This window comes from Macaca fascicularis, chromosome 1 (assembly GCF_037993035.2).
Source record: "Macaca fascicularis isolate 582-1 chromosome 1, T2T-MFA8v1.1".
Classification (NCBI taxonomy): Eukaryota; Metazoa; Chordata; class Mammalia; order Primates; family Cercopithecidae; genus Macaca; species Macaca fascicularis.
Window position 1 is genome coordinate 76,102,185 of NC_088375.1, and position 13,831 is coordinate 76,116,015.

General features: G+C 41.1%; 1 protein-coding gene across 2 annotated transcripts in view; it reads left to right on the forward strand.

Moving 5' to 3' along the window:
* Positions 1-1,481: 1,481 nt before the first annotated feature.
* RRP15 (ribosomal RNA processing 15 homolog) overlaps positions 1,482-13,831 on the forward strand; it is a 50,775-nt gene continuing 38,425 nt past the window's right edge. For both annotated transcript variants that reach the window (XM_045397241.3, XM_005540871.4), the window contains exon 1: positions 1,482-1,647. In XM_045397241.3, coding sequence (XP_045253176.2) covers positions 1,509-1,647 — 139 coding nt within the window. In that variant the 5' untranslated portion in view covers positions 1,482-1,508. The remainder of the gene's footprint in view (positions 1,648-13,831) is intronic.

The window sequence follows — 13,831 nt, forward strand, 5'->3', positions numbered from 1 at the left end:
TGCAGGAACATGTTTTCCATTGAACCACTGCAACCATTTTTTTTTTTTTCACTTTGCTTCCTTCTCTACAACTTTCTCCAATGCATTCCCAACTTTATTTGAAACTCCTTGTTCCAATTTACATTTAGCCCTAGGCAAAAGCAAGCGTTAGCTATGAAAGACAGCAAAAAATAGGTTCCAGACCAGGACACAGTGGCAATGAAAGGATCACACTGAGCAGGATGGTGAGTGCTTCTGGGCATCAGCAGCATCCTAAAGGGCACCTCTAAAGTGCACCCCTTTTTATTTTTTCAAGAGTCAGGGTCTCTGTCACCCAGGCTGGAATGCAGTAGTGCAATCATGGCTCACTGCAGCCTCGAACTCCTGGACTCAAGTGATCTTCAGACTTGGAGAAGCCAGGATTACAGGCTGGAGCCAGCACACTTGCCATCTCGGCTCACTGCAACCTTTGCCCCTCCCCGCACCCCTGCCCGCGCCTCTGGGTTCAAGTGATTCTCACCTCAGCCTCCTGAGTAGCTGAGTAGCTGGGACTACAGATGCGCACCACCATGCCAGGCGAATTTTTGTATATTTAGTAGAGACGGGGTTTCACCATGTTGTCCAGTCTGGTCTCTTAACTCCTAGCCTCAAGTGATCCTCCCGCCTCGGCCTCCCAAAGTGCTGTAATTACAGGCATGAGTCACCACACCCGGTCAATAATTGCACTTTTTAAAGGTTTACTCCAGTAACTGGGACTACAGGCACTCGCCACTGCGTCTGGCTAATTTTTGTATTTTTAGTAGAGATTGGGTTTCACCATGTTGGCCAGGCGGGTCTCAGACTCCTGGACTGGAGCGATCCGCTTATCTCAGCCTCCCAAAGTGCTGGGATTACAGGTGTGAGCCACCGCGCCCGGCGAGACCCTCTCCCTCTTAGAAAACAAAAAAATTCAAAACCAAGTTTTAAAATGTTGTATTGAGTTTTTAGGATGTGAACATATATTTATTTCCTACACAAACATCTACTGGAATATGCAGTGCGGCTGGATTCCATAACACCCGCCCCAGGGAAAGAAAGTGAGTCTATTTGGTTTGCAAGAAAGGTCTAGCGGGTTATCTTCGGTGGGGGGATATGATCGTATTCTAATTATCAACCCCCAGTAGATCTGTCCCGCGTCCTAGCTGCTGCTGCGTTCAGGGGGCCCGTAAGAGACACCTGAGGAGGACACTAAACCAACATTAAGGCAGCAGACAAGGGAAGCGGCCGAGGCGAGGAAATCAAAGTGGACCGCGCCAGGCTGGCGGAGGAGTCGGCTGAGGTCATTCAGCCACTGATTTTCGTCCTGGAACCGACTACGCGTAAACACACCGGGCTATTCAGAGCTCTCTCTGTCACATTCTGAGGCTCCGCCCCCGGAACTCCGGGCCAGACGACCCCGCCCCGGAACCTTGTGTCACCGGCACTGAATGCAGAAGTTCCTCTGGTTGCCACCGGACGCAACTGTCAGGTGACGCTTCCGGCGCGGAAAAATGGCAGCTGCCGCTGCGGACTCACGTGTGAGTGAGGAAGAAAATCTGAAAAAGACCCCAAAGAAGAAGATGAAAATGGTAACCGGAGCCGTAGCGTCAGTGCTGGAAGACGAGGTCACAGACACTTCTGATAGCGAAGGTAATGTGGTAGGGCTGAGCTTTGGTGTCTAGGAGGAAAGGCCGGGCTGAGTTCGTGTCAAGCAGCGCTTGCGACTGCATTTGCTGCTAGCCACCTGGGTTTTATCTTGGCACCACTTCAGAGGGGCGACTTTGGCTTAGTGAGGAGGCTTGGGGAAGTCGTGTTCAGAGAAGGAACGCTGTCAACTGTAATTTTGAGTTTCCACATTCTTTTACTAGGTATTTTCAGGGTCACCATTATTAATTATAATAAAATGGGTGTAACACCTGCAGCTACCGAGAAACTTACAGTAGCAAAGGGTGAAAGGAAGAGGGTACTTGAAAACAGGAGAAGAATGGGTCTCATAGGGTGTAAGAAGCAAAAGGTTAAAACAGGTAAGAGGGAGAAGGGGGTGTACTTGACTTTTCTTGGGCGGTAGATGTGTGCATGTTTTAGAGACTAAATAATAGTGAATGAAAGAAAGAAGAGGTTGGTGGTTAAGGTCGACTAAAAACTGGTAGCATTTAATAACTATGTCTCTCAGAGACGCTTGATAATGAAAGGAAGGAACGATGTGTTTTGAGGTTTTCAACCATGCTGTGTCTGTTGCTCCTCTTTACCATCATTCTTGGCACCAACTTTTTAGGTGACAAGGAATTGCAGATAATCCCTGACTTCCTACTGCCCAGTTACTGCTCCTTTGTACTAGCTGATACCCAAAAAACAGACAGAGCTATTCTTTTATAACGTATTTCTAATTACATCCGCTGTCTGCTTGAGATGATCCAGTGGCTTCCCATCTCAGTATATAATATCCAAGATCCTTAGGCTGTATGATTTGGGCCAGGTTGTCTGTCATAGACCAATCTGCCCCTCACAAACCACTAATTGTAATCTTGCCATACCGGTATGCTTGTGTTTGTTTAACACCTTAAACATGCTCCCACACCCTGGTTTCTTCACTGGTTGGCTCTACTGCCTAAAATAGGTTTCAAATGCTTGGCATGTCTCTCGTTCACCAGCCTCTGATCCAGTGCCTTACCAGAGAGACTTGTCCCTGACTACCCTATCTAACGTACCACCACTACTCTTCTTCCTGTCTTCCTTTCTTCACTTTTTGACTTACTGCCCTGCTTTATTTTTTCTCAACCCTGCCCAAACCATTTGATGTATGTATTTGCTGCGTATCTTTCCCAATTGGAATATAAGTTCCATAAAAGTAAAGACTACTGTATCCCCAGTTCCTATTGCCTTGTGGGTCCTTCACAGGTATTTAAGTAAATTAATGAATTAAACTGGACTTCCAGGACCAAGAAGAAAGTGTCATATGCTACTGCAATTCCTAGGTAATTAGAGTTTTCATCTCCTGCCACACTGTTAAGGAAAACAAACTATTTGTTGAGCCGAAATTAGAACTTCTGGTTCTGATATTTTTTGAACTCATTAGACTGGTTCAAACAGTTTTGTTCAAGAAGGGAAGAGTACTATATTTGGAAAAAAATGTCAGTACTGCTTACAAATTGGATTTTTCTTTTTCTTTTTGTGATAGGGTCTTGCTTTGTGACCCAGGCTCACTGCAACCTTGACCTTCTCTCCCACCACCCTCCAAAGCGATCCTCTTGCTTCAGCTCCCCCAGGTAGATAGGACTACAGGTGCATACCACTGTACCTGGCTAATTTTTTTGTAGAGATGGAGTTTTGCCAGGTTGCCCAGGCTGGTCTTGAACTCCTGGATTCAAGTGATCCACCCATCTTGGCCTCCCAAAGTGCTGAGATTACAGGTGTGAGCCAGCACACCTGGCCAAATTGGATTTTTCTGTTCAAGTACTGGATAATTCCAAGTTGGAACTGTTCTGTCTTTTCAGCATATTATTATAAATGCTGATTAGGTTTTAAGGTTCTTTTGCTATTATAGATCAGCTATGTTATGGGTTAAGAAGGTTTTTGGCTAATATGGAAACCTAATTTATCCAATTCAATTTATTGGACAATTGTTGTGTTCCCTTAGGTTCCAATCACCCTCTAGGTGTTGAGAATACAAAGGATGAATACATTTCTACATTAAAATTTCAGTTTTAGGAAAGACATTAAACACAGGACTGTAATATAGTGTATTAGGTATAATTAAAAGATAGTTTTCAAGATCATGGTTCAATTTTGGAAAGGTAAGGATGGAGACGGAGGAATCCATATCCTCTGGAACCCAGCCTAAGTGTTGCTTACTTGTATCTTACATGTATTACTGATAATATACTATGCTATCATTATATTTTAACATATCTCTCTCATTATAGAGATAAGTTCCCCAAATGTCCAAAGTATGTCTTGTTTATTTTCACAGGGTCTTCTTTGCATATTTTAGTATTTGGTAAATTGTTTTGTTGAATAAATGTATAAGGTGGCATTCTATCTAGGCCTTAGAAGGATGAATAGTTTTCCTGGCCTGGGAGTATAGAGGGCAGTTTTCTCAGACATAAAAGCATATACAGTGGCATGTGGTCTCTTAAAATTCATGGCCTCTTTCAGACAAAGTAACATTCTATTATGGCTCTAGCTGTTCAGAGAAGTGACTAGAAGTAAAACTGGAAACAATGGTTAAAAGTAGATTATAAAGGGCCTTGTGTATCTGTAGGCAGCAGGGAGCTACTGAGAATTTTTAAGCAAGATGGTGACAGACATTTATAAATATTACTGCCAGATGTGTGGTAACTGCCAAAGAGTGCCAGGACAGTTTGTAGGCAATGGCAAAACTCCATGTTAGGATCTGCACTGGGACAGGACAGTGAAGACAGAGAGGGCCTCACTTGAAATATTTTTCAGCAAGAGAGTATTCAATTTTCCAAACAGGCAACTTTCATGTAAGCTTGTAGCACCGTAAGTTTTGGGCATACTACACTGTTAGAGGAATTGGATAATAAGAATAGTTATACTTTTGGAGCTTTCCTGTGTGCCTGGTTCTGTTCTGAGTTCCTTATATATATCAGCTCAGAGAATTCTGACAACTCTATGAGATGCTGCTATTATCCTCATGTTACATTTAAAAACCTGAGGCACAGAGGTTTATAACTTGCTCACTTCTGTACATAAGCAAATAAGCAAGTTGATAAATGATACAACAGTTATTGAAGTTTGACTGTACAGCTTATGTTCTTGACCACTACCTTAATACGTTTGAGGAACCAGGAGGACATAGATAATTAAAAAAAACTATTTGGAAAGTGAAAGGGCAGGGAGTATGAATCTAAAGAAAGAAAAGATTGGGAACAAGGAGACTTTGGTATGGAGACAAACTTTTCTCCCTCCCACTCAAGAAGATTTCATCACCAAGGGATATTTTCGTGTTCAGATTTCTATTGCACTTCCAATGTTTATGACCAGAGTATTCTTCCCTTCCTTCCTTTCTCCTAAAGTCCGTATGTTATTTCTGGAAACAAATTCCCATGTTCACTCAATTGTATCAGAGGCACCTGTGTTGGTACTACCTTTCAGAGTGACTTTGTGCTAGTTATTTACTATTATCTGCCTCAATTTCCTCATCTACAAAATGAGGATAATCATAATGTCTACTTTAGAATTGTTATAATGATTAAATGAGTTTATATATGTTAAGCATTTAATATTTGGCACATGGTACCCACCCATAAATATTAGCGATGACGATGATGTCTCTTCTGACCTAAAAAAACTGCTAGTCCCATCTCTTTTTGCCAAATAAGTTTTCCCACCTTTGGTAACGTGGTATTTGTAAGCTGGAACTCTCCCAAGAAAAGAGGTTTGAATTACTCTAGTAACCCTGTAAGGTAGCTGATGGCATTTCTATTTTACAGATAAGAAAAGAAGCTTGGAAATAGTGCTTCCAGTATATCATATTGCTTCCTAGTAGGAAACTGTTACCTCCATAGGTGCAGGATGTTATCTGTTATTCCACTCATTTTACTCCATAGTCTAACCATTAGATCATATATTTTTGGTAAAATTCAAGATCAGTGATAATGATGTCGATAACAATTGATTGTGTCTGCTTGGTTGTGCCATAGACACATTTTCTTTGTCAAAGCTGCTTCTGTCTCTAAGAAAGACACTGCCATCTACTCCCATCCAAGCTGGAAACACAAGTGTCATCCTTTACTCTTCCTGTTGCTTCCATATCTATTTGGTTTAATTAATCCATTTATTCTGTTGCCATTACTTTAGTTCTTGCCCGCATCTCTGTCTCTCTCTCTCTTTTTTTTTTTTTTTTTTTTGAGATGGAGTTTCGCTCTTGTCGCCCAGGCTGGAGTGCAATGGTGCGATCTCAGCTCACCCCAACCTCCACCTCCCGGGTTCAAGTGATTCTCCTGCCTCACCCTCCAGAGTAGCTAGGATTACAGGCATGCACCACCACACTCAGCTAATTTTGTATTTTTAGTAGAGATAGAGTTTCTCCATGTTGGTCAGGCTGGTCTTGAACTCCCGACCTCAGGTGATCCACCCACCTCGGCCTCCCAAAGGGCTGGGATTACAGGCGTGAGCCACTGTGCCTGGCCTTGCCTGCATCTCTTTTGTTTACACTAGTTCATAGGGGACCTATTTGTTGGGCCTGTCATTGCAGCCCTACTCCCTTCAATCTTCTAGGCATTGCTTCTTAAACCATCAGTGTTGAAGGACCATTCTGGTTTTTGTTTTTTAATCTCCAATCTGTCATAGATAGGTGTTTAAAAAAAAAATCAATGAAAAAGAATAACTGGAAACATGACCACATTGTTGGACATCATGGTAATATCAAATTACTATAACAGTTTATAAATGCTTACTCTCAATTTATGAATTCACAGTTGATTCTAGTTACAATAATGTTCAGTAAAGTTGCAGGAAATCCTGAATCCCTGAATTAGTGAACCATTGCTTTTAGGGGAAATACAGTTGTAGGCTCCTGTGAGTCTCTGGTGAGAACATTTTTGTCATTTTGTCAATACATAACCTTGTCTTATGTGGGGTTTTTTTTTTTTTTTTTTTTTTTTTTTTTTTTTTTTGAAACAAGATCTGGCTCTATTACCCAGGCTGCTGGAGTGCAGTGGTGCAATCTTGGCTCACTGCAACCTCTGCCTCTTAGGCCCAAGCCATCCTCCCACCGCAGCCTCCAGATTAGCTGGGATTATAGGCGTGCACTACCCACACCTGTCTAATTTTTGTATTTTTGGAAGAGATGGGGTTTTGCCATGTTGCCCAAGCTGATCTTGAACTCATGAGCTCAATTGATTTGCCTGCCTTGGTCTCCCAAAGTGCTGGGAATACAGGTATGAGCCACCGTACCCAGCCTTATGTGTGTTTTTGTTTAAAGACAAAGAAGAGTTCCACTTGGAATGTTTTTCAGAAAGAAACCATTTGATTTTCCTTGGCCACACATCGGGGCACACATCTGTAATCTCAGCACTTTGGAGGCTGAAGTGGGAGGACTGCTTGGGCCCAGGAGTCTGAGACCAGCCTAGGCAACATAGTGAGACCCCGTCGCTACAAAAAAATGGAAAAAACTAGCTGGATGTGGGTGGTATGTGCCTGTGGTCTCAGCTACATGAGAGGCTGAGGTGGGAGGGTTGCTTGAGCCTGGGAGTTCAAGACTGCAGTGAACTGTGACTGTGCCACTGTAGTCCAGCCTGGGTGACACAGCATGACCCTGTCTCAAAAAATAAAAACTTTAGACTAGGCATGGTGGCTCACACCTGTAATCTCAGCACTTTGGGAGGCCAAGGTGGTCAGATCACTTAAAGTCAGGAATTTGAGACCAGCCTGGCTAATATGGCAAAACCCCATCTCTACCAAAAAAAAATATATACAAAAAATTAGCCCAATATGGTGGTGCATGCCTGTAGTACCACCTACTTGTGAGGCTAAGGCATGAGAATCACATGAACCTGGGAGGCAGAGGTTCCAGTGGGCCAAGGTGCTGACAGAGTGAGACTTTGTCTCAAAAATCAATAAATAAATTTTAAAAACAAAACTCTGAGATTAAAGAAAAAGGAAAAAAAAAAAAGAGAAATCATTGAATTTTCCTTTTTTTTTCTTCCCCAAGACGGAGTCTCACTCTTTCGCTAGGCTGGAGTGCAGTGGTGCGATCTCGGTTCACTGCAACCTCCGCCTCCCAGGTTCAAGAGATTCTCCTGCCTCAGCCTTCTGAGTAGCTGGGACTACAGGCACACACCACCATGCCCAGCTAATTTTTGTATTTTTAGTAGAGACTGGGTTTCAACATGTTGGCCAGGATACTCTCCATCTCTTGACCTCATGATCCACCCACCTTGGCCTCCCGAAGTACTGGGATTACAGGCGTGAGCCACCGTGCCTGGCGCCCCCTCCCCTTTTTTTTTTTAAGACAAAGTCTGGGTCTGTTGCCTAGGCTGGAGTGCAGTGGCATAATCAGGACTCACTGCAGTCTTGACCTCCCAGGCTCAAGCAATCCTCCCACTTCAGCCTCCCAAGTAGCTAGGACTACAAGTGTGTGCCATCAGGCCCACCTAATTTTTTATTTTTTGTAGAGATGGGTCTCACTATGTTGCCCAGGCTGTTCTCAAACTCCTGGGCTCAAGTGATCCTCCTGCCTTGACCTCCCAAAGTGTTGGAATTACAGGCATGAGCCACTGCATCCAGCCTTCAGCTTTTCAAACAACGAACTTTAATGTAAACTCATAGCACCATACATTTTGGGCATACTATACTGTTAGAGGAAGTGGATAATAATAGTTATATTTAATGTACTTTGTTGATTCATTAACATTTGAACTCATGGCCAATAACGTGCCTGAACAAAGCTTATTCAACACATATTTTCTCTGAAAGGCACATTGCATCCTTGTGCTTAGGGACACTGCACAACCCTTCAGCATTATGCTTGGGGGCCATTTTAAACATTGCTGTAGCCAAGAAAAAGAACAGAAATGGAAATATGTGGCACTAAATAGTCTATAGGAAGAACACCAGTTTACAATGAGAAAGTTGAAACAAGGCAGACTGTCTCCTTCTTCAGCCTCAGCTAGGAGTGTGCATGTAGGGAGACTCCAACCCTTCGCTGCTCTAAACATGTCTGTGAATGACTGCAAAAGTGCCATGAGTATTGATTTGGGGTTACAAATACATTTTACTGAGTTGGTGAATTCTCCAATACGGAATCCACAAATAACAGCGATTGGCTGACTGAATCTCCTTGTGAACTGGCAACACAGTCTGCGTACCCAACCTATGTGATCTGACCACTGCTTGCCTCTCAGGCTCACATCTTGTCATTCCCTAGATGACTAGGGTCATAGCATTCTGAACTGCTTTCTGGAATACAGTCTGCTCTCTCTCTTTCTAGTCGTGCTTATGGCACTCTACTGGCATACTCTTTTTGTTCTTTACTTTCTCTTAACCAGCTTTTCTCTATCCTTTAGGTTTCAACTTAAATGTCTCTTCCACTTTGTCTTTTACAACTTATCCTATCTCTGCAATACAGATAAATAATAAAGGGTCATATATTTTACTTATTATTTTAAAACGATTTTTTTCTTAGTATTTTTTAGAGACATGGTCTTGGTATGTTGCTCACGCTGGTGTGCAGTGTGGCATGATCATAGCTCGCTATAACCTCCAATTCCCATGCTCAAGCAATCCTCCTGCCTCAGCCTTCCAATAACTGGGACCATAGGTGCACACCACCACGCCTGGTTAAAGAGTCCTTTATTTAATAAATTTAGTAATATAGGTCTTTTGGTTAAAGATGGGACATTTCTTCTTTGGTTTAACTCAGAATTTGTTATTTAATATAAGAAATTTCTTTTTTCCTGTCATGAAATTAAATGTTTCTGTAAAGGTGACCCATGGAGATGGATTTTCTAGTCGGGTAGTTGTATACATGTGGTCTTGGTTAAACTAGTATGTTATCAAAAACTTTTAGATGATAGTACTGAGAAACTATAAAGGCAGAGGCTTCAGACGTATGAGGAATCAGTGTGTAAATTATAGATATATCTAAAGAGTACTGGCTTGTTTTATCAGGAAACTGAATCAGACACTTATCTTTGAATTTTACCTGGATTATAAAAATAGGGATGCGCCCTATATTGACAGTTGAAAAACTTCCTTTAGTAAGATGCTACTTGAGTTTCATGGAAAACACACAGATATAACCCATATGTTGTTTGAATTTTATTTTTCTGGCTTTAATTTCTTTTGACATATTATATAAGAAAGATAGAATAGTGTGCTTTCGTTAGAACAAAACTCAAAACTCAAGTATTGTTAGACTGCAGAAATTTCCTAAGTTCTGTGGGGACAGAGACCTTGTCACTGTGATGACAGCTGTATCTCAATTTGGCATAGAGCCTGATTCATGGTGTAGTACTTGATACCCATTTATTCACTGGATAAATTGGAAATTTGTGTTAACATGATTTTTTTAATACTCTTCTCATATACGAGATTGTCGTGGAGGTAAAATTAGCATTTATATGTATCAACTTGAATAATAGCAAAATGACTCAGATTGAATTTTTGTTGAATTGCAGTACTGTCAGTACAATTTGAAATTTGATCATAGTAAAATTGAAGGGGATCATGAATTAGGGATATACAGCAGGTGAATGTGGAAAAAACACCACTCAGTGTGCTTTTCTCTGTTTCCTCACTCAACCACTCAGCAGCAACAATCATCACAGAAGACTTCTGTGATTAAATGTGTATGGATTCCTTCCCACACCCTAAGCAAATAATCAGTTCTGCAGTGGATACCAGTTGTTTGCTCTCCAATTCATCTCAATATTATCTACCTGGAGGTAGTGTCAGACCCCACAGACTGAGGGCTCAACTTCATAAGACTGCCCAAACCCTTCAGATACCAGTCCTAAATCCAGACCTCTGGAACTTCTGACCAACTGACTTAAAATTGAGGTTCCCACAGTCTTCCCGGTGGGTTTGATTAATTTTCTAGAGCAACTCACAGAACTCAGGGAAACACTTAAGTTTATGGGTTTATTGTAAAGCATATTACAAAGGATACAGATGAACAGATGCATAGGGTGAAGTATAGGGTGAAGGAGTGTGGAGCTTCCATGCCCTCCCTGGGTGTGCCGCCCTGCAGGAACCTCCAGGACTTCAGCTATCCAGAAGCTCTCTGAACCCTGTTTTCTTGAACGTTTTATGGAGACCTCATTACATAAGCATGGTTGATTAAATCATTGAGGTGATCCATTTAACTTTCAGCTTCCCTCCCTTCCCAGAGGTTGGGGAATGGAGCTGAAAGTCCCAAACCTCTAATCCTGTCTTGGTGCATCTGGTGACCAACTCTGATCCTGAATCTGCTTTGGGACTACCAGCCCTCAATTATTAGCATACAAAAAGACACTCCTTTGGAGATTCCAAGGATTTTAGGAGTTGACCAAATATATATTTCACAGTATCACAGAAGGTAAAGTGCTACAGTTTGCATTTTAAGTAATATATAAATGACAAGTGTTGTTATAGAGGGGAGGGTGATGCCCCTACCTGAGTTATTCATGAACTACTCAGATTTATTGACCTGATAACTTGTTGGAAGTTTAGATACAATATATACTTGGGTCTTAAGCTTGTAGTCTTTAAAAAAACAACCCCCCAAAACAGAAAAACAGCGTCCCTAGTCAGTAAGTCACCTCAGATGAAAAAATGAGAACAGTGGTTGATGATACCAAGTATGATAAAGGGTAAGATGATAGCCTCTATCTCTGAGTTATCCTTGAGCTACTCAGATTTATGGAAGTTCAGATGCAACTCTTACTAGGTTCTTAAGCTTGTAGTCTTGGGACAGGGTGCGGCAGAAGCTTCTGTTGCCTGTAAATCAACCCAGGTTAAAAGAAAGAAGCCTTGATTGTTACTCGGGCCATGATATGATTGACTCCTCCCTCATAGAATGTGCCCATATGGCCATAAAATAATAAGGAGGATCATTTCAGGTTTTCCAGGCAGCTAAAAAACCTGAATTGTTCTGGTTACGTATGTGAAAAACGGCCATCTACTTATAACACAAGACTTGATAACAATTCAGGTTAGAAGGTCCTAGGAGATATCCCTTCATTTTTGATAAACTACAATGCTGTATTTAAGATATAATAACCTAGCAGATAAATGTGCTTTTCATCAAACTATAGCTTATAGCCTCCTTTATCATTTAAGTTACTTAAAATAGCAAAGGAACATGCCTAAGAAATGAAGTATATCATAGTCCTACTTGAGTGGTTTAGCAATTTGTAAGACAGGCTCAGGAAACAGACTACTTCCAGAGTCTATCTGTTTTGGCTTGCCCAACAGCACATGTAATCACATCTGACAGTGTTTCCCATGGTAGCACTATCATTTTATTTTTAGTTATTTTTATGGAAACCTGGGGTGACTTCATTTTTTTCAAAGGTAGCTTTTTTTTTTTTTTTTTTTTTTTTTTTCAGTTTTAAAGCATCAATTTTGAATATTCCAAATTTAGTAATTGGCAGGAAGGACCATGTGGCATGAGCAGAACAGATGATTTACAGCTGAATGGGGAGCAGTAGTTTTATAGAGCCTTGTATAAGTAGGGGGATATGTATACTTAGGTAAAATCAGAATGAGGACAGAGAGTAGACTGTTCACCTTTCCTGAAGCTTAGATAGAAATTTTTTAAATTCAAACTTTATTAAACTATGTTTTAAAATATTTAATGAGTAGCTGCATTAGTTCAGTACACATTAGTCCAAATTGAATCTCTGATACAAAACTTTGTAGTGTCTCACAAGTTGACAGCCCCGTTAGCTTTGCCTTTTTGACTTTGGGCATGTTTTTAACTTTTCTAAGCTTCAGAATCATCACCTGTGTAAATACAATAATAAAAGCAACTCATAGAAATGTTGTGAAATGAGCTGGATGTGGTGGCTTACTCCTGAATCCCAGCATTTTGGAAGGCTGAGGTGGGATGATCATTTGAGCCCAGGAGTTTAAGACCAGCCTGGGCAATATAGTGAGACTTCATCTCTACAAAAAATTAGCTGAGCGTGGTGGTGTGTGCCCATAGTCCCAGCTACTTGGGAGGCTGAAAGGAGAGGATTGCGTGAGCCTGGGAGATAGGCTGCAGTGAGCTAAGATTGTGCCACTGTACTCCAGTCTGGGCTCCAAAGTGAGACCTTGTCTCAAAAAAAGAAAAGAAGTGTTGTGAAATGATAATACATAAATAGTGCTTTATAAATAGTGCCTAGCTCTAACTATGTGTTAGCTAGTTAGTATTATCATTATTTTATAGTACTTTGAAAAGGTTGTAGCACAGAGACATTGGCCACTCATGAAATAAGTGAAAGGTGGCTTGCATGATTCCCTGGCATATGAGTTATAAACTATAACAAGACTTAGGCAGCACTTTTATAACTGAAGTCACATTTATTTTCCCTCTTTTCTTGACATCCATTTTTAAGCTTTTGAGATCCTCTCTTCTCTTTCTGTCCTCTGATTGCTGATTATCATTTATTTAGTGCCTACTATTGTGCCAGGTCTGTACTAAGTGCTTTTCATGTGTTATCTTATTTAATCATCATAGCAGCCCAGTGAAGTAGTTACTGTGTTTATCGCTATTTTACTGATAAAGAAACTGAGACACAGAAGGGTTAGGTAACTTGCCCAAAACTATGCTATTAGAAAGTACTGGAATCAGAACATCGCACCCCAAGTCTAATTCGGTAATCTGAGCTCTTAACCCCTATGCTATAACTCTCTAGTCATCTAAAGCTTCTCATTTAACACCTCACATGAATTCCAGATTCCCAATACCAGAGGCATTCCTTCCTTGTTTCTTTTTCCTTGTCTACCACAGCCACATAAAAATTCCCATTGTGTGTGCCTGTGAGTGTATTTCTGCATGTGCGTGTGGTGTATAATCAGCATTTAAGGGGTGCTTACTAAGGGGTAGGCACTCAAAGAACTTTATATATTTTAATTATGAAAACCCAATGAAGTACCATTTTATTCCTATTTTTACAGATGAGGAAACTCAGGCAGAAGACTTAATGTCAGAAAAGCCACTTAGATTTGTGTCTGGAGTTGAAATTGAATCCTGGTGGCCTTACTTCATTGTCCCCTACTAACTGTCCTCAATCATGTTTTTACCAGGAGTTCTGTTTGACTTAGGGCAAGTTTTAAAAGTGTGAAAGGTTAACCAATAGGCCTACCACTTTCAGGTGGTATTTACATTTTAAAAGAAAAA